Below are 26910 nucleotides of genomic sequence, written 5' to 3'. Positions count from 1 at the left end.
GATCTAGGGAAATACGTGTTGGTGATGGGGCTGCCTCTGGAAGGAGGGGAGGCTGAGGCAGAAGGAGGTTGGGGAGGTGGGAGTTGTGCCTCCTGCCAATCAGATGATACCACTTTCACTGTATCCGCTCAGATGCTGGTGCCTGCAAGTCTGAGGCAAGGCACAGTGATGCTAAGGTCAGGACTTAATTCTAAAACTCAGCAGCCTTGCACTCTGAGGCTCAGCTGAGCACCTGCTGTATGCCTGCATTTCCACTGCCTAATAAAGCAGACCCCCCAGTCTCTGCAGCTGCCTCCTGTGCAGTGGGCTTTTCTTGCCACCGGCAAGCAGGTGCGCCTCCCCAGCAATGGCCTTCGGAGCACCGCTGGGCAGAAGAGGACCTGCCGGCAGATAGGACCAGCTGTGTTACAGAGCAGTATCCTCTTGTCTCTTCCCTGGCACGGGAACATAGAGCACCTGGCTCCATAGTCGAGAAGAGAAGGCCTCGCCAAACATTTTGGGATCTACCTTGTTTACTCAAAGATTTTGTCTTTATCTGATCAGCTCTCTTTATCTGATGAGGTCTTCCTGATTTTCCCTACACACTAGTGTTCTGTTCGCTTCACCCCATGGTAGCTGGAACCCCGAGGCCTCTGAGCAGCCTGCACCAAGCCATTGAAAAGCTATTTTATCCTCAGTGGAGCAGACAGGGTTGGAATGTCACAAAAGGAACTTCAAATTCCCTCTAATTTTATATTAAAATTTCATTTATCTCCATTCCGGTAAGTCCCCTGAGAATCAGTCAGATAAAAGTAAGAGTTCTTGGGAGAGACAGGGTGAATCCCACCCGGAAGCAAGAGTTGATAGTAGCCTAAATAGTGAGTGTCACTGAAGGAGAGCAAACCCAGAGGGTGACCCTGGCCTGTTGTGGGGACAGAGGTCATGTCCACAGTGGGCTCGGATGTTACAGTACATCAGAGCCTGAGCAGACTAGCATGTGACCTTGGCTGCCAGCGCTCAGACACTGCTGAGTCTTCCTGGACTCGTCGCTCATCTCTCCCAGGGGCCCCCCAGCCGGGCCCCTGCCAAGAGGCCACTCACCTGCGGCTCTGCATTCAGGGGGAGTACTGCCTGAGTAGGGCAGGGATTCTGAGTCGGTTTACACCTTCTCCCACAAGACACCCTCCTGAGACCCTTGCCAGGGTCCAGATTCTTAGGCACCCTGCACTCCTGGGCCCACACATGCACAGTGTGCACCCCTTCAGCTGGCCTGGGGCAGATGGGGTCCTCTGGGCCCGTGGAGCTAGGGACTGGTTGCAGCCACCTGCAGAGTCTCCAGGACCCAGAGGGCCCCCAAACCCCCTGAGGCAGCAGTGACAGACTTGCCACAATCAGTGTCCACCTGGACTTGCTGCCTGGCAGGGTCCTCGCCAGCACACAGGGCTCCCAGATCTGTCTTAGTGGAAGATGCAGTGGGTAACCCTCGGGCCTGCGCTGACAGGCCACTCACTCTGTCGTCGGTGGAATATTGTCCCCTGGGTAGGTGAGTTAGGGCTTGCAAGATGCATGCGCCTTGTGACCTTGCTTGTCCCCTCTCTTGTCTGGGTCCTGATCACAGCACACATACCTTCACCCAGCCTGGGGCAGCTGGGGCATAGTCCCCAGTAGAAGGGAGCCAGCCCCTGAAGTCTCCCTGAGGCAGCTACAGATTCTCTGCCCTCAGCCCATTGGCACTTGTTGCTTTATCGCCCTGGGCTCCTCCAAGCGGCCAGGGTCCCCAGGTGTCTCTCCTATCCAGATGGGGCCATGTGGCCAGTTCTCAGAACGGACGTGACACCCATCAAGGCCATTGACAGAGCTTGCCTCGTCCATATACTCTCTCTCCCCATCTGCTGGCTTGTCAGGGAAGACCCCAGTGACACAGGGGTGTCCAGAGCCATCCGGATGACCTGGTGGCAGGCTCCTCACCCAGGCTCTGCTGACAGTGAAACAGGTAAGTCCTGTGTCAAGCCAGGGAGATGTTTGGATGGCTTATTAAAGGCACTTGGCTTACTCCGACTAACACAGACATAAACAGTTTTTACAAAATCAATTACATTTCTTTGGAGCCCGCCAACAAAGGCCCGGAGGCATGCTCCACTGCCTTGGAAGCCTCTGCATATCTAGTATTTGGTGCTAATCAGGGGATGTGCCCCCTGGCCCACTCATAATTGTGTTTTTAGTGTGAAGTAATCATAGTTTATTTTTGACGGTCTCCTGAGCTTTTTTGTTTTTAAACTGTACCCAACATGTCCATTGCAAACATTGTGTGTGTGTGTATTTTCAGACATTATTTTTTTTTTAAGAGCAGTTTTAGGTTTCCAGCAAAATAGAGAGGAAGATACAGAGGGTTCCCATATACCTGCTGCCTCCACACGTGCACAGACCCCCCCCCAAATTGCCAACCTTCCTCACTAGGGGTTGCATTTGTTACAATCAAACTGCTTTGACGCGTCATCACCCAAATTCCATAGTTTACACTGGGTTCACTCTTGGTGGTGTTCTATGGGTTTGGGCAAATTTATGAACATGTATCCACCATTATAATGTCACGCAGAGTAAGTTTATCTCCCTAAAACTCCTCTAAAGTTCTCTGTGCTTGCCTATTCAACCCTCCCTCCCCCCTAACTCCTGGCAACCACTGATCCTTTTACTGTCTCCCATAATTTTGCCTTTTCAAGAATGTCATAGAATTGGAATCACACCGTACGTAACTTTCTCAGACTGGCTTCTTTCACTTAGAGATATGCATTTAAGTTTCCTCCATGTTTTTTCATGGCTTGATGGCTCATTTCTTTTTGGAACCGAGCGATATTCCATTGTCTAGATGGACCACCGTTTATTTATCCATTAACCTACAGAAGGACAACTTGGTTGCTTCCAAGTTTTGAAAACCATGAGTGAAGCTGCTATAAACATCCATGTGCAGACTTTTGTGTGGCTATGTTTTCAACTCCTTTGGGTAAAAACTGAGGAGCATTTTTAAACAACACAGTCCTGTCTTCCTGGCCACAGTTAATTGGTACCACGAGTAGGCGTCTGTCCCAAGCTGGATGGATCAGCCCTTCTGAGGAGATGGGAACTGTGACTGAGAGTATCTGGACTTGTAGCACATCAACCCAGGAGCTGTGGGTGGCTGTTTTCCCACATACCAGGTGCATCAGAGAATGAGAAGAAGCCCTTCCACATAGATAAAGCTAGAAGGTACAAAACAGAGAGGAACACAGATGAGAGACAAGAGAGAATCCAGACAGCATCTTCTGGTTCTGGTTCTTGTCTTTTCTGGAGTCCAACTGCATTCCTAATTTTAGGTTCTGTGACAAACTACTGTATACTTATAATATACATTTTATGTGTAGATACACAGATACATATAAAAATATATATGTGTAAATTTTTTCTTCCAAATCTTTATTTAAATTCTGGTTAGTTAACATAAGTGCAATATTGGTTTCAGAAGTAGAATGCCGTGATTCATCACTTACGTACAACACCCAGCGCTCATCACAACAAGTGCCCTCTTTTATACCCCTCCCCCATCTAGCCCATCCCCCACCCGCCTCCCTCTGTCAACCCTCAGTTTGTTCTCTGTCATTAGAAGTCTCTTGTGGTTTGCTATATATATTATATATTTAAAATTTTGATTGAATTATCCCATTGGTTTTTGTACTGCAAACCAAAATAACCCTAACCAATTTTCTTGTTTAAAATTAAGAGAGTGACAATTTACTCATCATGTGTGATAAGCCCATTTATTAGTAATGAATCAATTCTCACTGCACTTACAGCATCAAGTTATGGCTCTGAAAAGGCAAGGGCCAGGACCTGTAGCCGAGATACCAATACGACAGATGCAGGCGGCCGTACATCCCAGAGTGCTAGTCCTTAGTCCAGCTTGAGGTCATGGCTCTCTTAAATCGTCAGAAGCTGATGCCCCTCCAGCCACGTCCTGTCCAGGCTGCTCTCTCGGCCTCTTTCCAGGGATGTCTGAAGTCAATCTGCTCTTGACTGACTCGGCAGACCCAAGCGACGCTAACGTCCCTGCTGGGTTGGTGGACGCTCCGTGCGGACGATGCACAGTGACAGCCTGGAAGGAGGCTTGGTCTTGCTAACCCTGGGAGGAGAGAGGCAAACATCTGTCTCTGAGTGGCCCTTCTGTTGGACTCGGTCTCTGTGAGAAACTCCAGAAGAATTGTGACCTAACACATCTCATCTGTAGTAGTGACAAGACTTATCCCCAGTGGTTATTCCAGAGACACAGGAGGGGACCCCATCGTGTCAGAAAAGCAGGAGGGAAAACACTGGAGGCGATCCTTGGTTAACTGAGGAGTGTAGAGGAAGATTTTCTGGTGAAGTCATAAAAAGTCATGGTCCCTGTTTGCTTAGGACAGGATGGTCGATGTCTGCTGAGGACCAGTTAATCTCTGTTAATCGTTTTTAGTGGACACTTGCACTCCCAAAAGTGTCCTGGTTTGGATGATAAAATCCTGTGTTCATTTTAGCTTTGAAGGATGGTTAATACTTGAGAACTGTATTTGACAAGATGGAGATGTATGGAAAGTGGGATGTTATTGCCCACAGCTCAACACTTTCTTCCCCCGAAGAGCAAATACCCAAGGATCCAGCAGGGGGATGAGGTGAGTCTGATTCCGTTTCCCTCCCCTAGGTGTTTCCCCCACTACTTCTTCAGCAGGACCAGCCAGTAACCTGTTCTGAGGGAAGATGACCTGGACCATAGGTATTCTATAGGATGGGCCCACAATTTGATTTGAATTCATGGCAAAGCTCTGAAAGTTGCTCCTGACGCAGGAGCCCAGACCCAGCATGCTCCTTAGAGATGCTGCCATTTCTACTCTTCCCCGAACTCAGGCTTTCCCTCTTAGTGTTTCTTTTCTTCGACTCTGACATGGGGGCATCACATCTTTTGGGGGCTTGACACAGGCAATGGCCAAGGTCCAGTGTTGCCTGCATTCTGGCTGTGGGCAGAGTGAGAACACTTCTTCTCACTGAGCATGATGGTTGAGGCGCTCTGTCCAGTAGATACGTAATACGAGTTGCAGGTAGAATGTAGAATTTGCTAGTGGCCATGTTGGAAAAAAGTAAAAAGAAAAAAAAGTGGAATTAATAATTTAATTTTAACATTTTTAAACTTATTATATACAAATTAGTATCATTTAACATGTAATCTATATAAAATTATTAATGAGGCACTTCACGTTCTTTTCATTTTGTTCTCAAGTTCTCAAAACCCAGCATGTAAATTGTACTCACCGTGCATCTCAATTTGGACTAGCTAGGCTTCAAGTGCTCAGAAACCACGTGTGGTCAGGGACTGTTATCTCGGACAGCAGAGGCAACCAAGGCTAAGATGAAGTCAGGGGGTCACACCAATCTTACTTCTCATCACTGGTAAGGCTTTGAAAATTACCCGACATCTCTGACTTGCAGATTCCTAATTTGTAAAATGAGTAAACTTTCTACCTCAAAATGTTCAAACTCAGTATGTCCCCTGACTTCATCTTCTGTGTATTTAGTTGTGTCTTCCCTTCGCACCATGCACGTCACCCAGGGCAGAGGTCGCAAAGCTACGGTGCTGTACAGAAATGCTTTGTTTTAAAACAGTTTTTTTAAAAATTACTCCCAAGTATTTAAAAGTTAGTAGGTTTTACATAAAATTTCAAAATTCTGGCTTCAGTGAACAATCATATGATCAAACAGTATGTCCTTGGAACCTCACAGCAATGACCTCCGACAGGAGGTGCCTTCTCCAGCCCAGTGGACCCCAGCTGGCCCCTGTCCCCCTCTGAAGAATTCCCGCATTCTTAGCTGAGTGCACAAAACCTTCCATGGTTTCTCCTCCTCTCTCTGTCTCTTCAGCCTTATGCTGTTTGTACTTCTTTAAATTTTGTTCCAACAAGACGAACCATGGGAGACGATGGACTCTGAAAAACAAACTGAGGGTTCTAGAGGGGAGAGGGGTGGGGGGATGGGTTAGCCCGGTGATGGGTGTTAAAGAGGGCACGTTCTGCATGGAGCACTGGGTGTTATGCACACACAATGAATCATGGAACACTACATCAAAAGCTAATGATGTAATGTATGGTGATTAACATAACAATTAAAAATTTAAAGAATAAAAAGAAAAAAAGAAACGCTACATGATAAAAAAAATTTTTTGTTCCGATAATTAAGCTTCAACTATCTCAGCAAAACACCTCGCTGTTTCATGAGTTTAGGCGTGCATGCACTCTTCACTCTGCATGGAGTGTTCTTCCCCTCCTGGACAGCTGGTGGAGATCCCAGGAATCCTTGAAAAGCAGCTCAGACATCACACCCTCTGCAGAACCTCCCCTTTCCCAACATCTGCTCACTTAGGCTCCTGCTCTTATCGCTCTACCAGGACTGGCTCAGTCATCACGATTTTCACACTTCCCTGTGTTGGGTTTGCTCATAAATCTTTCTTGCCTACAGCCCCATGAATTCTCAGCACTTAAGGAACATGTATTTCTCACCTCCATATCCTCAGACTGTAGTACAGTGCATGGCAGATCCTTCCATTTTCTGGGGACAAGTAACATCCCTTTCTTACTCACCCAAGTGCAGGATGAATGGAGTGTAATGGGAGTCACGCAGAGGGAGGCAAACTTTAGATTTCTCACCAGTAAAAATTACTTAGGAGGAAGTCGCTTAGCTGTGTGGTCTCAGTGGGTTCTCATAACTCACCACTACACGAGGCAGGTTTACCATCCCAGCCAGGGCAGTGTGGACAGCCCTGGGCCTCTGCAGCAGGGACGGATCCTGGTGTGTGGATGGTGACCGATGACAGCATGGTGAGGCCTGGCTTCTCAAGGAGGAAACTCAGGTGGCACCGAGCCACACCTGCTCAGGTGCTTCTCCTAAATTTATCAGTCAAATAAGTCACATCTCCTTGATAATTTTCTTCCTGAGGCATGGGGAGGAGAATCTCTCCCGTTTATGGAAACGTGAGGAGTATTGGATGTGTACCCCTAACAGTCCATGGCAGAGGCCCTATAAATACATGGGTAATGTTAACTTGAAGATGAAATCAAAGTGGTAATGCATGCTATTGTCCAGCCACAAATCTACTGTGGAAACGTGCTTGCTTTTCCTGTGGTTGTTACTACACCAATGTCTCGAGGCTCACAGCAAACGTTTATTTCTTGCCCAGGCTGACTGAGGGCTGCAGGTCAGTTGAGGTTGGACTGGGTGCGGCTGGGCTGGGCTTCAGGCTGTGGGCGGGGTTCAAGTTCTCTCTGTCTTCTCACTTTGGAAAGTAGATCGAACGAGTAGCCAAGCAAAACCGTGCAAGTGCAGTGAGCGTTTGATGGTACACAGCAACGCCTTATATGCTTACACCATGGGCCAAAGCATGTCACAGAGCCAGGCTTTCTCATGACCAAGCCACTCACTCAAGTATCTTTTGGGAGGAGTGGATGTGCCTGAGTCACTGGCTTTGGCCCATGAGATACTCCAATGTATCTCACAATTTATAAGCACGCTACCTTTCTTAGTGTGTGTGTGTATGTGTGTGTGTGTCACGTATGTGTAAGAATAAAAACATGAGAGAGCTTAACGAATAATGTGCAGCCTTTAAACCGGAGCAGGAGGAGGGGAGAGATATTGTGAAGGCGAGCACATGAGCACAGAGAGGTGAACACAGGGTGTACGCACAGCCGTACATGCTGGATCGAGAGGGCCCCGCGCTCCTCAGTGAATGAGAAGCCTTAGTCCTGAAGCTTTGAACGAGGCAAACCCACGCCCAGGCAGGCTTTCCTGAGCCAGCTAACAAAATGGGGCACACTGTCTCGTCTTTGGGAATTCCCCAGGGCCCCCGGTCGGTTTCCAGCACTTCTCCCTCCTCCCCCAGCTGGCTCAGCGCTGGCCATGTGGACCCCATGCTTCTCTCACCATGCCTTTTCTTGGAGCCCTCTCAATCCAGCATGTTCAGCTGTCTGTGCGTATACCCTGCGTTCACCTCTCTGTGCTCCTGTGCTCGCCTTCACACCGCAATTGGACATCATTACTGAATGCCGTCTTGCCATGTCCCCTAATAGCTTTGCTTCCACACGTTATCAGGTTCTTAATCCTAGATCCTCAAAGACTCAAGAAATGTTGGAAATTCAGATGGTTTATTCTTTCCAAGCATGGTCTGAATTACCGCAGGCTCCGGGGGCAGGGACCGGGAGCCTCAGCGAGCTGCAGGGAGGGATGGGGTAGATGACACACTCCCGGGGCTGGGGGAGGGCAGGACCACCATCACACATGCCTGGTGATCATGGCAAATGGTCCCGAAGGCCCAGAAGCTAATTTGCATTTGCATATTTCCTGTATTTCACTTACAAACATCCCCCCAGGCCGTAATTTCCTGTGATTCTGTTTTTCATCTGTTTCTGCTTCACTGACTGCCACCCCGTGAAAGTTTAAACATGGGTGGGAGCCAGTACCTTACAAACAGCTTGACCCTGTACCCACTGTAATCCATCAGGCCCTGCATGTAACCCCGGTGAGAGCCCGTCGGGCCTGGCCTGGCCGTTCATGCCGAGTGACAGCGTGCAGCTCCGACGAAGCAGGAACATGTGCTGTGGGGGGACATCCTTCCCGACGGGGAAAGCGTCCACAGCCTTCAGCAGGACCGCAGTCTGAGGAGCACTGATCAAAGCGCCTTTGGGAACAGTCCTTTGAGACACCGCTGAGCTCTTGAGGGAGGCCCTGACATGCTAAAGTGCACTCTCTCCGAGCTGTGGACATGGGACAGAGCTACAAGAAGGAGCGCCCTTTGTTGTCTCGGCCCCCAGCGGAGAGGAAATAGAGGCGGGACTTGGGAGGACTCTCGCTCTTCTATTTCTGTAAACGTTCTGCAGCACGACTTCCTATCCTGACTTCGTCAACCGTCGGCCAAGCTGCTGCCTCTCCACGCAGAGCTGGATTCCTCCTTCCAGGAGAAAGTGTCTCCAGTGACAGTCCCCGACCTGGTCCTCATGCTGCTGGGGCTCGTGCTGCTGATGTGCGGTGAGTAGGACGTCCAGGCCAGATCTCCCGAGGTCTCCGCCTTCGGCTCAGAGTCGAGCAGCAGGTGGTAAAGACTGGAGAGCCAGCTGTTTGAAGAAAACTATCATTTCACCTTTCATCTCATAGGAAGTGTTTGGTGTCTGTCCTTCCAATATGAATTCTGTCTCTGTTCTCACTGTTGTGGATAGCCACAGGATGACTCACACAACGACCTGGGCTCTTGGTTCTTTGTCCTCACCGTCAGCATCCTTTCCTTTGTCTTCTGTCCTTGGCCCCTCATCCTTACCGTCAAATCCTAGAAGGGATCATCACCAACAACAGCTGGCTTTCAAAATCCCTGTTTTCGGCACCCCGCCCCAATCCCACCCAATGGCCACATGGCATTTGTAACTTCCCTTCTCAACCCCCCTGGGTGACTTTTCATTGTCCGTCACCTACCTCTCAGCTCAGATGCTGGGGCTCACACAACCCTCCCCTGGCTACACCCTCCTGATCAACACGCTTCTCTGCATGCTTCACATGGGTGCCTAAGCAGCTGCGTGTGACTTCACACGAAAGGCACGGTCCCATTGACTCACATCCTTTAAATGTAGGGCACACATCTCTGGTGGCCCCGGCAGGGCAGGTGACACTCCTACACCTTCCTACTCGGTGCCTCACACTCGGACCACTATCTCTCACCTTCTCTGTCTCCTCAAACTTCTCCTTCTTACTCTCAGTTTATAATCTTGCTGCATGTCACTGAGAAAATGAAAGCCATCAAAGAGAATGTCCTCACCTTTTTGCAGCCATGTCTGTGAACCCACCCGCCCCCGCCGTGTGTCCTCGGTCAGGACGACACCGTCCTCCCTTCTGTGCAGGACAGGACTACCCCCGTGTGCAGTGGGTTCCCCGATGCTCTCGCTTTCTCAGAACCTTCCCTGTGCCATCACCATATTTCTTCATTCTGGGTTAGTCCTGTAAACACACAAACACGCCACCGTGTCTTTTTGCCTAAAGCGATGGAAATGTGCCTCGACAGTGTCCTGCTTCCTTTCACAAAATTTCCAGGGAGCTGCTGGGCTTGCTTCATCTTCTCCTGTCCTTTCTGTTTTAAACTCATTTTTAATTTACATCACAGTAACATTCACTTTTATGACACACCAGCTCCGATTTTCCAGAAGGATTTGTAATCATTGGAGTATCTTCAAGATGCAGAGCATTTCCATCTCCTCAAACACTCCCTCCTGGCCTCCATCCCTTTGGGTTCCTAAGCCCCAGCGACCACTGGCCAGTTCTCGGTGCTCACAGGTCCTCCTTACGCTCGGCCACGGCTCTCCACCTTGCGTCCCCACCACTGCTCCTGCTGGGACCACCGGCACCTTCCACGTCACCCCGGCCCAGGCTGTTTTCAGCTTCCTTTAACTCAGCTTCTCATGGATGGTCCTTCGCTCCGTCTTCTGGAAGCACTTCTTCCCTTGGCTTCTGGAACACCACACGTTGCTGGTTTTCTAACTCAACACCTGTTGCTTCCTGACCGACATTCCCAAGGCTGGTGCCCAGATCTCACGCTCCACCCGTGCTCACTTCCCAGCCCAGTTCAGACACTTCATGTGCCACTTTGACCTTAAACTCAAGCTTATTTTGCCAGCTCTGATTTGTCCTCTGAGCACCTTCCATGCCTTCAACAGCCACTCAGCTGACCCGTAGACACTTTGCACTCCACACGGCCAAACACATGTCCTGATCTCCTGTGCATTCCCCCAACCTAACCTGCTTTTCCGGGTGACTGCGCCATGCTCATGAATGTCACCTCCATTCTTCCAGCGGCTGCAACCAAGATTCTAGGACTTACACTCATTCCTCTCTCTCCTCTACACTTGACCTCCAACCCATAAGGAACTCTTATTGATTCTACTTTCAAATTTATACTGGAATCCGGCCCTTCATGGCCAGGCCTGCCTAGCCCAGCTGTTGTCCTCTGTCTTCCAGACTAAATTACCACTAGTGTCCTCCCTGCTTCTCCTGCATGACGGCGGTCTGCCCCTCTCCCAGGATAAGAGTGATTTTACAAACCTAAGTGGAGTCGGAACTGTCCACAACTCCCAATCATACCTGGAATGAAATCCAGACCTGGTCCCAAGTCCAGGATGCCCCCATGACTGGCTCCGACCACCTCCACCACACCAGTGCCCACCGTGCCCCTCTATCAGCTCCGGGGCACCACCTTCTCCTCCCCACCCCACCCCACCACGAGGTCATTCCTTCTCACGTCCTTTGCACTCGCTAGTTCTCTGCTGGGGGTGCTCGTCCCCAAACACTTAGAAGGCAGCCCTCTACTTTCATTCTGTTTTCTACTCAGTTGACATCTATCCAAAGAGTCACGACTGTCTTAAGATACTTGAACTTATTTCTCGGCTACATCTCTCCTATAGCACTGACCACTCTCTGAAATCAGGCTATATGTTGATTTTTTAATTGGCTCTCTCCCTCTAAATTCCTCGACAGCAAAGCCTGTTGTTCACATCCGCTCCTGCAACCCCAGTCCCAGGTGCAGTGCCTGGCATGCAGTAAGCGCTCGGAATTATTTGTAGTTCGGATGGATAAAAAATGCGATTTGCACGGTAGCCCCATTGATTCCATTCTCCTACCTGAGGAACAAGTTATTCACATCAGCTTTTAAGCTCAAACAGCAGGCTACACATCTCAGACTAACCATGGGCTCAAATAGGTACTAATAATGAGTAATATTTACTGATTGTTACATAAATTCCAGCACTATTCTAAGCATTTTATGGATGTGAACTTATTTAATCCTCGCAGAAACTCTGTGAGGGAGGTCTGTGATTACCTGCATTTCACAGAAAAGGAAAGGAGAGCACAGAGAGGTGAAGCATTTTCCCTGGGGTAGCACAGCTTGTAAGGGGAAGAGGCAGGCCTCAGGTCTGTACCCTCTGACTGCAGAGCCTGCGTCTCCCCAGGATGTTCTGTTCCTGATCACTATGCCACAGTACTACAGTCAAACCCTTGGGGTATGGGAGAATCTTTGGAGAAATCCGGATTCCCTCTGTGGACTTCCTCTGCCAGGACGTTGGTGAACAAAGGGCATCAAGAGCAGGAGCCTGGCTGTTGTCACTGTGGTTGGCCAGGCCAGGGTGGGGTCATCTGGACATTTGAGGGAGGGATGAGAGCCCAGGGCTTGAAGGAGCCACGGAACGAAGGCACCACCTCCTAACCACGGATGGGAGCAGTGACTGGGAAGGATTTCCTGATCACAGAAGGAACTGTGTGGTGATGGGGAACATGGGAGAAGGAACAGAGGTGGAGAAGGAGGGAGGAGAACAGTGGGCAGGGGCGAAGAAGGAGAGAGGGGAGGGGGAGGAGGTGGAGAAGGAGGGAGAAGGGGAGAAGGAGAAGGGGAGGAGGGAGGGGGAGGGAGGAGGAGGAGGGGAGGGGGAGGCCGCGGGAGGGCATGCGGAGAGCAGCGCTGGGGACGGTCAGCCGGGCTGCAGGGGCTGCCTGTTTGGGATCTGCGCCTGTACTGACCTCTCCTGAATTCTCTCCTAGCTCCACCCTGTGAACCAGCCAGTGAAGGTGAGTAACACTTCCTTTCCTCTTCATGGTCCATGGGCATCATGTCACTGGGACGTCTGTGCAGGAGGCCAGTGGATGCTGTCTGCCATCTGGTGGCAGCCGCCAAGGTCTAACATGACAGAGGCTCCCTGGGGACCAGGCTGCTTGTGTTCAGGCCAGTTTCTGCACCTGACATATGGCTGCTCAGCTAGGGGAGCAGGTCTTGGCCCCACCTTCTCAAAACCACCGTCCCTCCTGTGGGAAGTCCCAGCTCAGGAAGGGAGATGCTGTTTCCCAGGAAGTCACCGAGTGTGGCAGATGGATGTTAGAAGAATTGCCACCCCCTCCCCCCAGCCTCGGGGGCTGCAAGACCCCTGTGTCTTCCCCACGGGGTGCTCCCCCAGGAGCGATGGAGGAAACGCCACCATCACACATCCATGGAGAACATGACAGTCGGTCCCTGGGCCATGGGAAAACGAAGTGCACTCTGCCCCCTTCCCATTTCCAGCCCTGCTCTGTAGCCACAGCTGATCCCCCGTGCAACTTCTCTCTCAGACTCTGGTTGGCGCAAACCCGCCATCGCTCTGATCCTGATTCAAATTACCAGATGAACAGAGGAGGAAGTTTTCCCCCTGAAGGAATCTTCCACTGAAGTGGGTTTCAATCCAGGATATGTCGGAACTGCTCTCTTATGCATAAAATACTAACCACAGGGCTCGAAGAGGCTTCCTGCCCGCCTCAAGAACACAGGCCGCACCTGGGGCTGGGGAGCACAGCTCTACAGGGCCAATGGCCAGAGATACTCAGAGCCAGCCCAGGCTTCTGGGATGCTCTCCCAAGGTTCATCCAAGTTGAACCCAGGCCATGGGTTAACGCCAGCACGCTCTGTGCCTGATCCTGCTTTTACCCCATGAGTGCCCAATCTGAGCCTAAGCAGAAATCCAAATCCACATCCAGAAGAAACAAAGCTTTGCCAGGAGTTTGCCAGGTTTGCCTGGGAATACCTGAGAATTATCTGAAACAAGCTCTGAGCAGCAAGACTGAGCTCCAGCCCTTGCAAACCGCCCTATCCAGTGTCGCATTCCACACCACCTGCCCCGTTCAGAAGAGTGGGGTACAGGTGCTTAGATGTCTTTTTTTTTTTCCTTTCTCTGTCCTCAGTCCTCTGGGGACTGCAGTTTTCCAAGGAGAGAAGATGACCCCTAGTGCCAGAAATTCCAGGCCCCAGAGCGAACATTCTGGTACCAACATTGAAATTAAGTTTTTAAAAGTCCCAGGATAAAGCATTCCAGTTGCAAGGCTTGAGGATGACAGGTGTTGGAGCAACAAACCCCTCTCAGGGATTGAGAACACTTGGCATTTTATCTGGTGAGGCAAGAAAGGCTTTTCTTAGGAAAATTCCTAAACTTTCTCGAAGAGCCCAGGCTCTGAGGTTGGATAAACAAATGCCTCAAGAGCCAGTGTCCTCCAGGGTTTGATGTTTCCCTGGGCGCTGCAGCTGGGCCGATGCGGATGTGGGGAGGCAGGGCCCAGCTTTGCCCATCTGTAGTCCATCCGGAGAAGAGCCCCTACGGCCGGAAAAGGAGACATCCCTGAGTCGCAGGGTATGGGCTGAAACTGCCCCTTATGCCCATGGCTTGCACGAGGTTTACGCACAGTCCCAGAGCAAGGGAGCTGGATGTGTGCATGCAGCATTTTCAGGCAAGCACACGCCAGGTCCTTCCATTCGGAGCAGCAGTAACAGGGGCAGGAAAGACTCAGTAAAGAAAGCATTGAATTCCTCTAATCTTTCCCCGACTGGCAGATCATCCGTCTGGGGTCACATTCTGTCCTTGAAAGGCAGAGTGTGGCTCTGGGATGCCGGTGGGGGGAGGGAGCCGAAGGAGATAACCAACGTGGTTCACGACAAGAATGAATGAAACACACTTGCTGTTCCTGAGACGTCAGGCTTTACCATCTCCGATAACAGTCGTCGGTACCCTGTCCTGTCTCCAAAAGAGGTGTTTTTAGTTCATGGATGGAAATGTCAAAGAGTGGGAACCAAGCTGAAGGTAGAGGTTGCCTTGTCGGGGGAGGAGATGCTGCATAGGGGCAGGCCGTGCTGGGGTGGGGGTGGTCTCTGCACCCAGCTGGCCTTGTGCAAAACGCTGAGAACACAACGTGCCTCTTGTGGGAATTCTGAAACCCATTGCCCTGGAATGTGTCTTTCGTCCTTCTCTCTAGTGCTGCTTCTGACAGCCAGGCCCTCTCGGCCCAAGGAGGGGAGCTCAATGACCCTGACCTGTGAGGCACAGGCCGCTTCTTGGAAGCCAGACGCCCAGCCCCAGTTCTGTTTCTTCAGAGACAGCCAGGCCCTGTGGCAGGGCTGGAGCAGCTCCCCAGAGCTCCAGCTCCCCACTGTGTGGAGGGAAGACTCGGGGTCCTACTGGTGTGAAGCAAAGATCTCAGATCTCAGAGTCGCTCGGAGCCCCAGGATTCAGATACAGGTGCAAGGTGAGTGCGGGGGCCTACGCCGGAATGACACGGGGCCGGGGGCACGAGGCTGCTCTTCCCTTGGGGCGGGGGGGGAAGGAGCTGGTGGAGATGTGCCTGAGCTTCTCTCCTCAGAGTCCTTAAGGGATCTGCCCTTACCCTTGCTAATCGCGCTCAAGTGCACAGAAGAGTACTTAGGAACCCCTCACGGCGTCCTCCCTGGGCTGGAGAGTGGGGGCGAGTCGCTGCATAATCACGGCCCCTGATGGCACCCTCCGCAGCACGGGGGGACATGTGTGGCGGTGGTGGGGAGTCACGGGAGCTACAGAGAAGGGAGAAATCAGACCCGCACGGTAAGGGCAGGCTTTGGGCACAAGGCTGTGGGAGGGGCAGCTGGGGCTTGGTTTTGAGAGAGAGGAAGAGAAGGGGCGTTTTGTGACTCTGAACCATGTCACTGCACGTCCGGGTAGGCACGCTAATGTCCTCCCCCGTTCTCAGACAACGATGCGTCCATGGTGCCAGGAAGAGGATGTGGAATACCCCCAGAAGGTTGGCTTTCGCGCCCTTGCTCAAAACTCTGCACTGGTGAGGCCGGACCAGAACAAAGAGCTGCTGGGCAGCAGGCCCTGCTCTAGGCCCCACATGCATTATGTCATGGGGCCGTCCCAACCGTAGGAGATAACTACCATTCCCCCCTGCATTGTACGGGTGGGAAACTGGGTCTCCGAGAAGTGACGTGATTGGATCAAGCGCCCACAGTAAGACGTGGGACCGGCATTCAAGCCCCGACAGCTTGATCTGCCATCTGTACTGTGGCCACCATAGTACCGTGCCTTGCAGAGTGCGGGTTTGAGAGGCCAAGGTCCTGGGAGACCCACGATTCCCGGGAGGGAGGGGGTGCTGCATCCACCGTGGCAACTGTATGGCCTTTCTCACCCTACCACATCCACCTGGCCGAGGCCCACCCCGGTCAGCAGCAACCGCCCTCAGAACACCACCACCTGCCACCACTAAACTGCATAAATTATTGACTTTACCCAAGGCCTTTGCTCTCAGGATGGTCACGCCCCGTGTGTCACCTTGTGTTTGTGTAGGAGTCCCTGTCTGGAATGTGAGCTTGGAGACACGGCCTCCAGGGGGACAAGTGCAGAAGGGAGAGAAGCTGGTTCTCGTCTGTTTGGCCACCCAGGGCACAGGAGACATCACCTTCTCCTGGTACAAAGGGGCCCTGGGTTTGAACCTGGAAACAAAGACCCAGCGCTCATTGGCCGCGAAGTTTGAGATCCCGGCGGTGACGGAGAGTGACACAGAGAAATACTACTGCATGGCCGACAACGGCTATGGCCCCAGCATCAGCGAGCTGGTGAGCGTCACCGTCAGAAGTAAGTTCCGTGACCTTCTGTCCCACCAGCACCCCCACTTGCTGGACTCCCTGTTCCCTGGGGCAACCCGGGGAAGTTCAATGGGGCTGAGCCTCTGTAGGCAGGGATTACGAGTCTGTCACAGTATGGTACACTCTCTGCTGACTCCCTGTCTCCCTCAGGTCCGGTGTCTTTCCCCGTCCTCACCCTCAGGGCGCCCGGGGCCCAGGCCTTCCCTGGGGACGTGGTGGAGCTTCGCTGTGAGGCCCAGAGCGGCTCTCCCCCGATCCTGTACCGGTTTTATCACGAGGATGTCACCCTGGGGAGCAGCTCGGCCCCCTCTGGAGGAGGAGTGTCCTTCAACCTCTCTCTGACCACAGAACATTCTGGAAACTACTCCTGTGAAGCCGACAACGGCCTGGGGCCCCAGCGCAGTGAGGCGGTGCCACTCAACATCACAGGTACAGCTCAGGCTATTGAATGGTCTTGGTCCAAGTTCCTTTCCAGCATCCTGGGAGAGTTTTACTGACCCCACAGTATTTCTGGTGCTGTGCTTCCAACGATGGAGCGTCTGAACGTGGTGCTGTCTAGGAGGTGTGTCTGAGGGGCACAGAGGACATGAAGGCTGGTGCCTCTCCTGCCATCAGGGTGATGAGCTCCAAGTCACATAAGTCAGTCCCACAACCTCTGCCCCCCTCGCCCAGGAAAAGCAGACCTTGGCCTCGGCCCACACCTGAGACGTCTGTTCTCCAAAGGCCAGCCCTCTTGCAGGGTGGCTCACGTGCAGACCTCTCCCCTCAGTGCCTACGGAGGACAAGAAGGAACTTCTCGCCTCAGAAATCCTTGAAGGGCTGCTTGGCACCCTTGGTCCCACCATTATGGCCCTATTGCTCTGCTATTGGCTCAAGAAAAGAATAGGTTAGTATTTATAGACTCTGGTATTTTGTTACTGTGACCTTTGTTTTTACGGAAATAGGTGGCGCTGGGGACGGGAACACTGTGAGGGACAAATATGTCCTGCCAGCCACCCAGCCTACAGATCTGCTCCTGACCCCCAGCATGCGAGCAGCACCCATTACTATAGTGCGGTGTCTGTGGTCGAGTCCCCCACCCCGTGTGTGATCAGTCGGGGTTCAGCTGATGTCTGGTGCTTCTGGGATCTAATTTTCACCCAAAACTCTGACTCTATTTAAAATAACTAGCCAGCTACTGGAAGAAAAACCCAGTTAGCAATTCCAGCTCTGCCGACCACCCCCAGTTAAAGTCAGTGCCTCCATTCTCATCCCCCCAGGGCACCATCACATGCTCTTCCCACTTTCTGAAATGCTTGTCCATACATCCTCACGTCTGCTTACCACAGGATCTCTCCTGCTTTTCAGCTTAAATGTCCTTTACCGCCAGAGGTTTCACCCAGCCACACAGCCTACAATTCTCTCAGTTTTTTCTTCCTCCGAGCCCTGTTATTTAGCTTCACCCTGGCTCACAGTTGGTAATTACATATTTATTGGTGCATTTAATCTTGGACTCCTGTTCTCCACTGAGCAAGATGGAGACGATGAGAGATTCTCATTTAAATTCCAAGCTTGATCTGCATCTTGGGGCACTTCACCCCAGCTGTAAAGTGGCCGTACCCGTGCCTGTTTCTGAGGGTTCTTGTCATGACAAGAGTAGGTAGTGTGTTGTCAAAACCCAAAGCAAAAGCTACAATAAGGTGTTCGGGTTCAGAGGCTGGGGCTCAGGTCCTCACTCTGGGATGAACTGTGTGGGAAGCTCACTAACTACTCTGCACTGAGTCTCTTCACCTGCAAAGGGAAGGATCTGAGTAAGTGATGGCCAGGATGCCCTCTGGCATGCCGTGGCAGGCCTGAGGAGCAGTCCCCGCCCAAGGGCCATCTGAAAACTGAAGAACAGATTCCCCCTTTGACGTGTTTGCTCATCTGCTTGACTTATAGGAAGACGTCCGGCCAGCGACCCGTGCAGGTGAGGCTCTGCTTTGTCTGTGTGCAGTGATAATGCAGAAAAACCCATCTTCACAGTTTTAAGTTGTCCTCTCTCATGTGCTTGTTGTATATTTATTATCCCAACTTCTACTCTGGAGTTCTCCAGCTGATAAGAGTGTCTATTTGCTATTCCTCTTCATTTATGCATTAACTGATTAATTCAAATCCTTCTTCCATCATTCTTCCTAATTCACCTCCCTCAATAAACTGACCCATTTCACACATTCACCAATGAACTGATTCATTCAATCAATGAACCAATATCTGAGGGTCTGTGAGTCATTCTGATGAGGCAGGAAAATAGGATCCTGAGATCCTGAAAGTATCTCAGAGGCTTTAAGATACATGCACATTTCTGTCATTCAGGCTAGAGAGTGATAACCATCCTGAAAACTTGCTGGTGAAATTCTTTAGTTTAGAGGAGGAAAAGATTTTTAAAACACTTGCATCTGGGGCCATCAATGTTTAGTCAACATACTTTTATACTGTGTTGTTGTTTATGCCGAGAAAATCAGATTATTTTCCCAAATTGGAGTAGTGGTCTTCCAGGGGTACATGTATGTGCAAGTTCACATTCTTCTCTCCCTTCCTCAAGCTGCTTGTTCTGCCTGGTAACCTGTTCTCCATCGGGGGGAGTCAATATTCTTCACTCAGTATTCACTGAGCACCTGAATGGGAAGGGCACTATTCTAGGTGTGGGCAACCCCACACTGAGCCCATCAGGTAAGGACCTGCGCTCATGGGCTGTGCACTCCACGGCTGCTCTGCTGTGCCTTGCTCAGCCCACGTACAGAGTTTGTACCACACAGTGGAGCTCACTGAGGATCTCCCCAGAAGTCAGTATTCTGCTCAGGACACTTGCTAACAGGATTCTCTCCTTCAATGTCTTGCTCACAACCCTGGACAGTGATGTCTGGGGCATCTGGGATGCTATTCCACTATCTGTGTCTGCAGGAGCCCTCCCAGCCCCACGCCACAGGTGTCCAACTACATCAACTCAGCTGCCCCACTGCAGGAACAGTCTGTATATGAAAATGGTGAGGTTTCCCAAATGACCTGGCCCAAGCAGCCAGAGGGAGCCGGGGAAGGGGCAGTGGGATGACATCTGCTAGCCCACGCTGTGCCTGCTGTGCCCCAGCCGCCTCCATGCACAAATGGCATGTCTGTCTTCATGGTGATAAGTGGTAGGCATGGAGTAAGGTAATTGGCAGGAAGAAAGGATGCCTCCTTTCTTCTCTTTCAGTGAACGTCATAAGCGGGGAAGAGGTCTACTCTTTGGTGTACCATACGCAACAGGAGCGGCAAGCAGCGGGTGAGACGTGAGGGAGTGAATGTATCTTTGACTTTTTTCTTTCCTGGAACCAAGAGGATACTCAGTGGCTGCAAATGGCATATGGAAGTGTTCTTCGGCACTGGTGCTCTGCCTTGAGCTGGCTGTGGCCTTTTCCCTGCCTCCCTGAGCACTGGCCTTGGGTCTAGGAGCAGCCCCGAGTGCTGGTGCTAGCTCAGCGCCCCCGGTCATATGGCAGATTGGGGTGGCGGTGTCCACCTGCCTTCCTTGAGTGGCCCCACTTGCTGTTGTTGTCCCATCCATAACCTTGTGGTTCCAGAAACAAAAAGAGTGTAAATGCCCAGAGGGACCTGCTTACCTGTCCACCTCTAGGCTGCCCATCATCCTCTGTACAGTAAGGAAATCATGTTTGTGATAAGCAGAAAAGCAAGACTAAAAATATTGATGGAAATCAGTATACAGAAAGTAGATAGGAGGAGAAGAAGCCTTTATTAGCACAACTTTAGTGAAGGACTTTAAATATAAGTGAAATCTTACAGCACACATCTTTTATTCCACAGTAGAACCCCGGAGGACACATACCACGGACCAGGTGAGTTAGAAGCCCTATTGGACTTTCATTCCTGCTCTTCTCTCTTTCTTCTAGGGACTGGTTCTCAAACCTTTAAAACTATGGCAACTTAGGAGAAGCAAAAGTTTCCAATGGTCCAACTCTCCCCTTATCCCCCACACAGTGGGAAAAACATTTGGTCATAATAAAGCCTCATGGTGCAAGGGAATTTCGGAGACTTGCACAGATGTTTCCTTTAGCAACAGACACATGGATGATTTGTAGATACACTGTAGCACATGGCTAGTCTAAAAAATTCTATTCCTTGAAAATCTTGAAACCTGAAATACTGTTGAACCACACACACATCACTTTGTGCTGTGAGGTTAACCACACAATCTGTGGAAAACTCAATTAATATTGAACAAAGCTAAACTAATAGTGATCTGTGTCAACTCAGTAATTTGTAAACCTTGAACAATTCAAGATATCACTGGTAATACAAAAATACTTTCAGAAAATTACAGGAATTCTAACTCCACATGTGTACAAGGACAGTGGGTGCTTTGTAAGTTTGTCTAGGGTGGTGGGGGTAGCCAGAGGTCTCAGGACAGAATTTGTGTCCTTGGTAAACTCCAGTGACATGCTAAATGTAGTTTATGAGTACAAAATCCTGACATCCTTAAAAAAACGACAGCTCATGGAACTGCCTATCAGTGGCCCATTAGAATGGGAGTTTGCACATTTGGAGGAGCTTACGGCTCATCAGGAGCACCTCTGCAGCCCACCAGAAGGACACAGGTCCTTTGCAAATGCTCACCTAGCGTCAGTCTTCCAAGAGGCTCCACCTTCTGTGCTGCACGGTGTGCCGCGATAGGACGCATCCAGGCTGGTTGGGGAAGAGAACCATGCGGAGGCATGTTCCACGTGTCTTCCCTGCTCTGGTCCTATCCACGTGCCTTTACTTTTAGGATGCTTCAGCCATCTATTTTAGGCTGAAGAAGGCAAGCGTTGCAGATGTGGACTATGAAGACGCTATGTAAAGTTCTGGAAGATTCTGCTCTTGGGAAACCATCCATGACCCCCAAGCCTCAGAACCAGTATGTTCTTCAGGGATCCTGGGGTAGTCTGCTTTCCAGGACTTCTCATCCAGGTGCTTCCCCCCCAGAGACTATTCCTGCATCTACCATGAAACGGAGGTGCTTCTAGCCCTGAAGAAACCACCCAAAGAACCACAATGAATGCAGGGGTGGGACCCGACTCCTACTGGTTGTTTTAGGCACAGGTCAAATTGTGCTCTAGCTTCCTTCTCTGAGAGGAAACAGGGTGGGTGACCTTGGGGTGGAGGGACAGTGAAGCTCACTCAGAGTGCATGGACACAAGGTTAGCGATTCTGCCGGGCAGCTGCACACAGAGATGGGTACATGTCCTCTTGTCCAAGTACAGACAAGCTCTGCACTGAAATCCAGAACAGAACTCCAGCCCCGACAATTACATGATTCATCCTGTTTCTGCATAAAATTTGTGACTCAGTGCATTTGGGGTCACTGCTCCCAAATTAGAATTCAAACAAAGTTTCGTAAAGTTACTATGGGTACATTCAATCTTAGTGACATATTTTGTATGCACAAACTAACCTAGATGCCCCCATATTTGTAACGAGATACAATCTTTGTAAGTTTCACCACACCCAAAGTTCTGTATTTGTTGCACCCCTAGAAGCTTTATGAATATAATTTTTCTTCTTTTATTCACAAACTTTAAAATATGTGGCAATACAATTTGGAGTCTATGTTTTAATTTTAAAACAATTATACACCAACTCTTACAAATTAAAACAATTTAGAAATATATAATGTAAAATGTTAGAGACTTCCCTGTATCTAACACCACGAGTGGTGTCCATTGTTTAAAAACAGCATTGTTAATGAAATACTATCGTAATATATTTTAATCTTTTCAATTGCTGATGGACATTAGGTGGTTTCCAAAAACTTTATATTACAAAACCAATACTAAAATAAATGTTCTCGCACAAACGTATTTCTGTGTTCCTGCTAATCCATCTGAAGGATGGTGGTTTGGGTGGAGGGAGTCTCCCCATGGGAGTGGCACAGTCCTGGGGTTCTGACATCTCAGGGGAAACTCTCTATTTCCCCCAGAGCTCATAGAAAGACAAGGTTAATTGTCATTTCTGTGCTGGTGGGTGAATGTTTTTCCCCACCAAGCCACTCTTTTATTAAAAAGAAAGTCTTTTTATGTGCTATGGTGAGCGCTGTGAATTGTGTAAGACTGTTGAATCACAGATCTGTACTTCTGAAACAAATAACGCAACATATTTTAAGAAAAAAGAAAAAGAAGAAGATAGCAGGAGAGGAAGAATGAAGGGGAGTAAGTCAGAGGGGGAGACGAACCATGAGAGATGATGGACTCTGAAAAACAAACTGAGGGTTCTAGAGGGGAGGGGGGTGGGGGATGGGTTAGCCTGGTGATGGGTATTAAAGAGGGCACGTTCTGCATGGAGCACTGGGTGTTATGCACAAACAATGAATCATGGAACACTACACCAAAACAAATTATGTAATATATGGTGATTAACATAACAATAAAAAAATTAAAAAGAAAAAAAAAAAGAAAGTCTTTTGATGGTTCAGATTTTATGTGTTTTGGTTTCAACCTTCTACCTTTTGCAGACCCAGGAGTTTGCCTCCGAGTTCCAGATGGACTAAATGCTAAGCTTATAAAAATTATCTAGTGTAATATTTTCTCCTCAGGGCACCAGTAATGTCAATTTACATGTGTAACACTCTGTTTTCACTTCCTTTTTTTTCTTATCTGTAATGGAGGAAATTTCCCTTCTTTTTTACCTGTTTAATTATGCCTTTAAGGAATTATGTAATATTTATCCATCCCTGAGTGAATGAATGCACCCTTCCTCTGACTGGTGAATTGCCACCTCCAGAACTAGGAAGCAGTCATTAGCAGAGTAGGTTAGAAGAATGAGCAAATCCCTTGAAGGGAAATCAAAACCAAAAGCCAGAAGTACAATCTGGATCTTGGTTCTTGGTCTTCTACCACCAACAGTCGATATTCTACTGCTGGGAAGACACCCAAGGAAGCTGCTTTGGGTGGCTCTGCTAAGGGTCAGTGTTCTCAATGCCCCAAGGGTCCCCTCCACCCAGTTCACACATATATAATTAGAACAGAAAATAGAAAGCTTCACAGTGAATTTTCTTTGATGCTGGGGGAGGCCCCACCATGCCTACCACCCTCAAGGAGCCCAGGCCCCTTGGCAGGAGGTATTTTCACAGACCAAGAGAGGTCTGCTCCCTGTTGCAGGTGCTGCTCAGATATCTACCGAGAGCCTCACTAAGTCTCCCTGTGCCCCTCCCACCTCAGACTTCAAGACTGGGCTCACCTCTATCCCCCGCCAATGGGAATGGCAGCACCTTCTTCAAAAGGGGTTAATAATCCGCCAATGGGAATGGCAACACCCTCTTCAAAAGGGGTTAATAATAATTTCTACTGACACTGAAGAAAACGATCTTCCTCATGAAGAAGAAAAATTTGAGATCTGTAAAACTCCAATCTCCTAAAACAGTCATTACCTGAAACTAAACTTACTCCTGTCCTTCTCAGATTTCCTGGAGTAGATATAGGGATAATTCTCAGAGAAACTGGATCTCTGGAGCTTCATCTTCACATCTGCCAGGGAGGAAATGGACAAAAGTTTCCAGGCATTCTTGGTCCAAATCCCCTGCCATGCTGTCTGGACTGTGGAGAACCCATCAGAATTCTAGGAATTGATGAATTAAATTGTAGAGAGTCTTCTGGGCAGAAGGTCTGGGTCTGCCTAAATAACACTTGGAGAACATCTACAGACGCAACATCGAGATTCCCACCAGCCAGCTCTGCTCCAACAAACATTAGCACTTCCAAAAGAATGTATCTCTTACCCTAGACATAAAATTTCTAGGTCAAGCCCCATTCAGCAAAGACCTATCATGCTGTTCAAGATGATTATAGTAACAGCTGAAATTACTACTGTAACTGCTCCCACACGAGGATGATGGTGGTGACTTGGGACCATGTCCACAGCCATGTATGTCGCAATTCCTGCAGGAAGTGCTTGCATACATTATGACATTTAATTCTGTCATCGCAGCCTTGCAACCCCAAATTCAACCAAATACATCCAGAGATCTCTGAAGTTAATCAGCCTCATTTTCCTATTGTGACTATCCTGGTAATCAACTTCCTTTCGAACGGGAGATGTTTATTTTATCGTGAGTTGTAGTTCATGAAGTCTTTGTCTCGGTCTCAATCCTGACCTTGGCATTGCATCTTGTGTCCCCTGGAAGACACCGAACAAAGTTGACAGGGACACTGTCGCCCCACGTCTGACAGAGTACCCTTGTGTATGCTGCCACCTGCAGAATCTCCAAGTCAAGGGTCTACCTGGTTGGTCTCAGAGGCTTCCGTCTATAGGTAACTCTGCTGGCACCTGCGACTCCTCTTGCTGGTGGCCAAATATCCCGGCATAAGGAGTGTTTGTATTTCTCACTTTGGCCAGTGCACCCCACCCTACAGTTTCACTTCCACCACCGTAACCTTGTACATGAAGTTACTTTGTCCTCTAACGAACTGCTGAGCTCCTCGTCTCTGGCTGCAGGCCCTACTTTGCATCTGAGTTTAGGTGAGCCTGCAAGTTGTGTCCGTACACATGTAAATAAATGTCTGCCATCTGTCAGGTGTCGAGCAGCACCCAGATGGAGCAGGCCAGTCCCCGTAAGGACTCGTTGCCACCCCGGTGGCCCACCTACCCCACTGTGGCCACTCATTTCTCTTGCCCTGCATCACTCACTTTCACGTAAACCACACTCCCTACCGTTTGGTAATGCCACGGGGGAAAGCTAATTCTCAACTCAAGAGCCACGTGCCCATACAGGACAGAATGAAACCACAAATATTTTGAAAAATCTGCTCAGATGTCTATGAAAAACCAACACCTACCACCAGCTCCCTCTCCACATTTTGCTTCTGCCTTTTTCTGTATTTTCTTCCTCATCGCTTCTCGGCCTTTTGGCTAAGATCAAGTGTGTAGTATCTGTATTTTCTTCCTCAATTCGCTGTCCTCCATCAGAATCCTGTGCCGTCCTGACTGAGCAGGACGAGGAGGAGCCACGTGCCACCTAGAAGTCTTTCCACAGGCAAGGGCTTGACGAGAAGCTCAGTGAGCAGCTCTGGTCCCAGGGAGAGAAACTCTCACCCTCTTCCAAACACTAATAAACCATTTGCCCACGCAGAAAGATAGAGTAGCATCTCTTGGTACACTTGAGGTGATAGAGGCTAAAAAAAAGCCAGGTCTTGTTTTTTATGAATCTTTTAGAAATATATAAATAAATGTGTTTATTGTAAGAATACTAGGACACACTGATAAGCAAAATGAGGAAAATAAAAACCACCTTTAATTACATTAGACATAAGCGCACTGACATGTTGGTGTTTATTGTTCCACACTTTTTTTTAAATTGGCAGCTGGTGAGGAGGATGGTGTGCAGCAGATAAACTGCATTCGGTAGCCTCCTTCGCCTTAACGGTGTATCATGAACAACTTTTATTGCTATTGAATATTCTACGGAATCATTTTAAGGGCTGCTTGACAGTACACTGTTTGACATATAATTTATTTTTAACCTGCTTTTTTGGGGCATTTTTAGCACTTTCTTTTTACACTACTCTAAGCGAGACTTTGATGATACGAAGTATGACATCACATACATACTTCGGCATTTCCCAAAGGAAAGCTATGTGTATGGTGAGTGACAATGTTAAGTATTCACCGGAACAGATGACATTGAGTCTATGATTCAATTCACTATCAGTCAGTTCCCAGGTTACAAATACCTATGATTTTATGATTTAAAGTTTCATGCTACATAAGGTCCATGTAGGCAACATGTGTCTGTCTGTTCAGCCTGCCCCTGGGTGGACTGTTACATACAACACTTACGGGGACCACATCTAATCGGAAAGGGAGCGATAACAGAATTTGGGGATGTGTGCTCTGGAGGCTGTGGCTGCATTGGGAGCAGCACGCTGTCCTAAAAGCAACATGGATTAGAAATACGGAAGAGGACAATGTTTTCAATGATACAGAGCCGGTGTTTTGAATCTTAGCAACATCCCAGTCTAGAAGGCTAGATATGGACTGAAGAAAACATCACCCAGGAACCCTGAGTGGTGGTCCTGCTATCCTAAGGAACGCTGAGAAGCCTTATAGGTCACTGTAAGATCTGACAGCATTTGCGAACCAGACTGTGGAATGGGGTTGCCTGAGTTTAATTAACTCCTAGCTGTCACTACTGGAAAGTGACCAGGCTGATCTTGGTCCGTTACTTGCCTTCCCTGCTGCCTGTTTCCCCAACTGTGTAAAGGGGATCGTACAGACTCCAGAAGTTTGCTAAGGGCATTAAAAAACCCTGTGAGCGTAAGGCACTTAGAACTGTGTCCAAATCATTAACTGTGTGTAAGTGTTAACTGTCATCTGTGTCAAGAGAAGGAGTTTGTTCGGCACCCAGAGGACCATCTTCATTCTCATAGCGTGTATAGGAAAGAAGACCGTGAGAGAAGCCC

The 26910-nt window shown here is 49.4% G+C and overlaps 1 protein-coding gene and 1 pseudogene across 8 annotated transcripts; both read left to right on the top strand.

Moving 5' to 3' along the window:
- The first annotated feature begins 8444 nt into the window (after positions 1-8444).
- FCRL1 (Fc receptor like 1) lies at positions 8445-22317 on the top strand. Of its 8 annotated transcripts, XM_028090208.2 has the most exons (12): positions 8450-9048; positions 12595-12621; positions 14824-15093; positions 15571-15621; positions 16167-16454; positions 16616-16894; positions 17235-17351; positions 18386-18413; positions 19388-19470; positions 19677-19745; positions 20285-20316; positions 21246-22317. In XM_028090208.2, exons 1-12 carry the CDS (start codon positions 9018-9020, stop codon positions 21315-21317), a joined length of 1347 nt encoding a protein of 448 aa, XP_027946009.1. In that variant the 5' UTR covers positions 8450-9017; the 3' UTR covers positions 21318-22317. The 8 variants fall into 8 exon arrangements, 5 of the variants coding, with proteins under 5 accessions (XP_027946009.1, XP_027946007.1, XP_027946006.1 ...); XR_003607147.2 differs by lacking the exon at positions 21246-22317 and having other exon boundaries at positions 8445-9048; positions 19029-19470; positions 20285-20302; XR_003607148.2 differs by lacking the exons at positions 8450-9048; positions 12595-12621; positions 21246-22317 and adding an exon at positions 12629-14651 and having other exon boundaries at positions 19029-19470; positions 20285-20302.
- Positions 22318-25340: 3023 nt separating this feature from the next.
- On the top strand, positions 25341-25425 carry LOC114198727 (U2 spliceosomal RNA; annotated as a pseudogene).
- The last annotated feature ends 1485 nt before the right edge of the window (positions 25426-26910 follow it).

The sequence above is a fragment of the Eumetopias jubatus genome, unplaced genomic scaffold (assembly GCF_037043125.1).
Source record: "Eumetopias jubatus isolate StellerSeaLion01/CBP00866 unplaced genomic scaffold, mEumJub1_p1.0 scaffold_12, whole genome shotgun sequence".
Taxonomy (NCBI): domain Eukaryota; kingdom Metazoa; phylum Chordata; class Mammalia; order Carnivora; family Otariidae; genus Eumetopias; species Eumetopias jubatus.
This window is presented reverse-complemented; position numbering and strand designations above follow the sequence as displayed.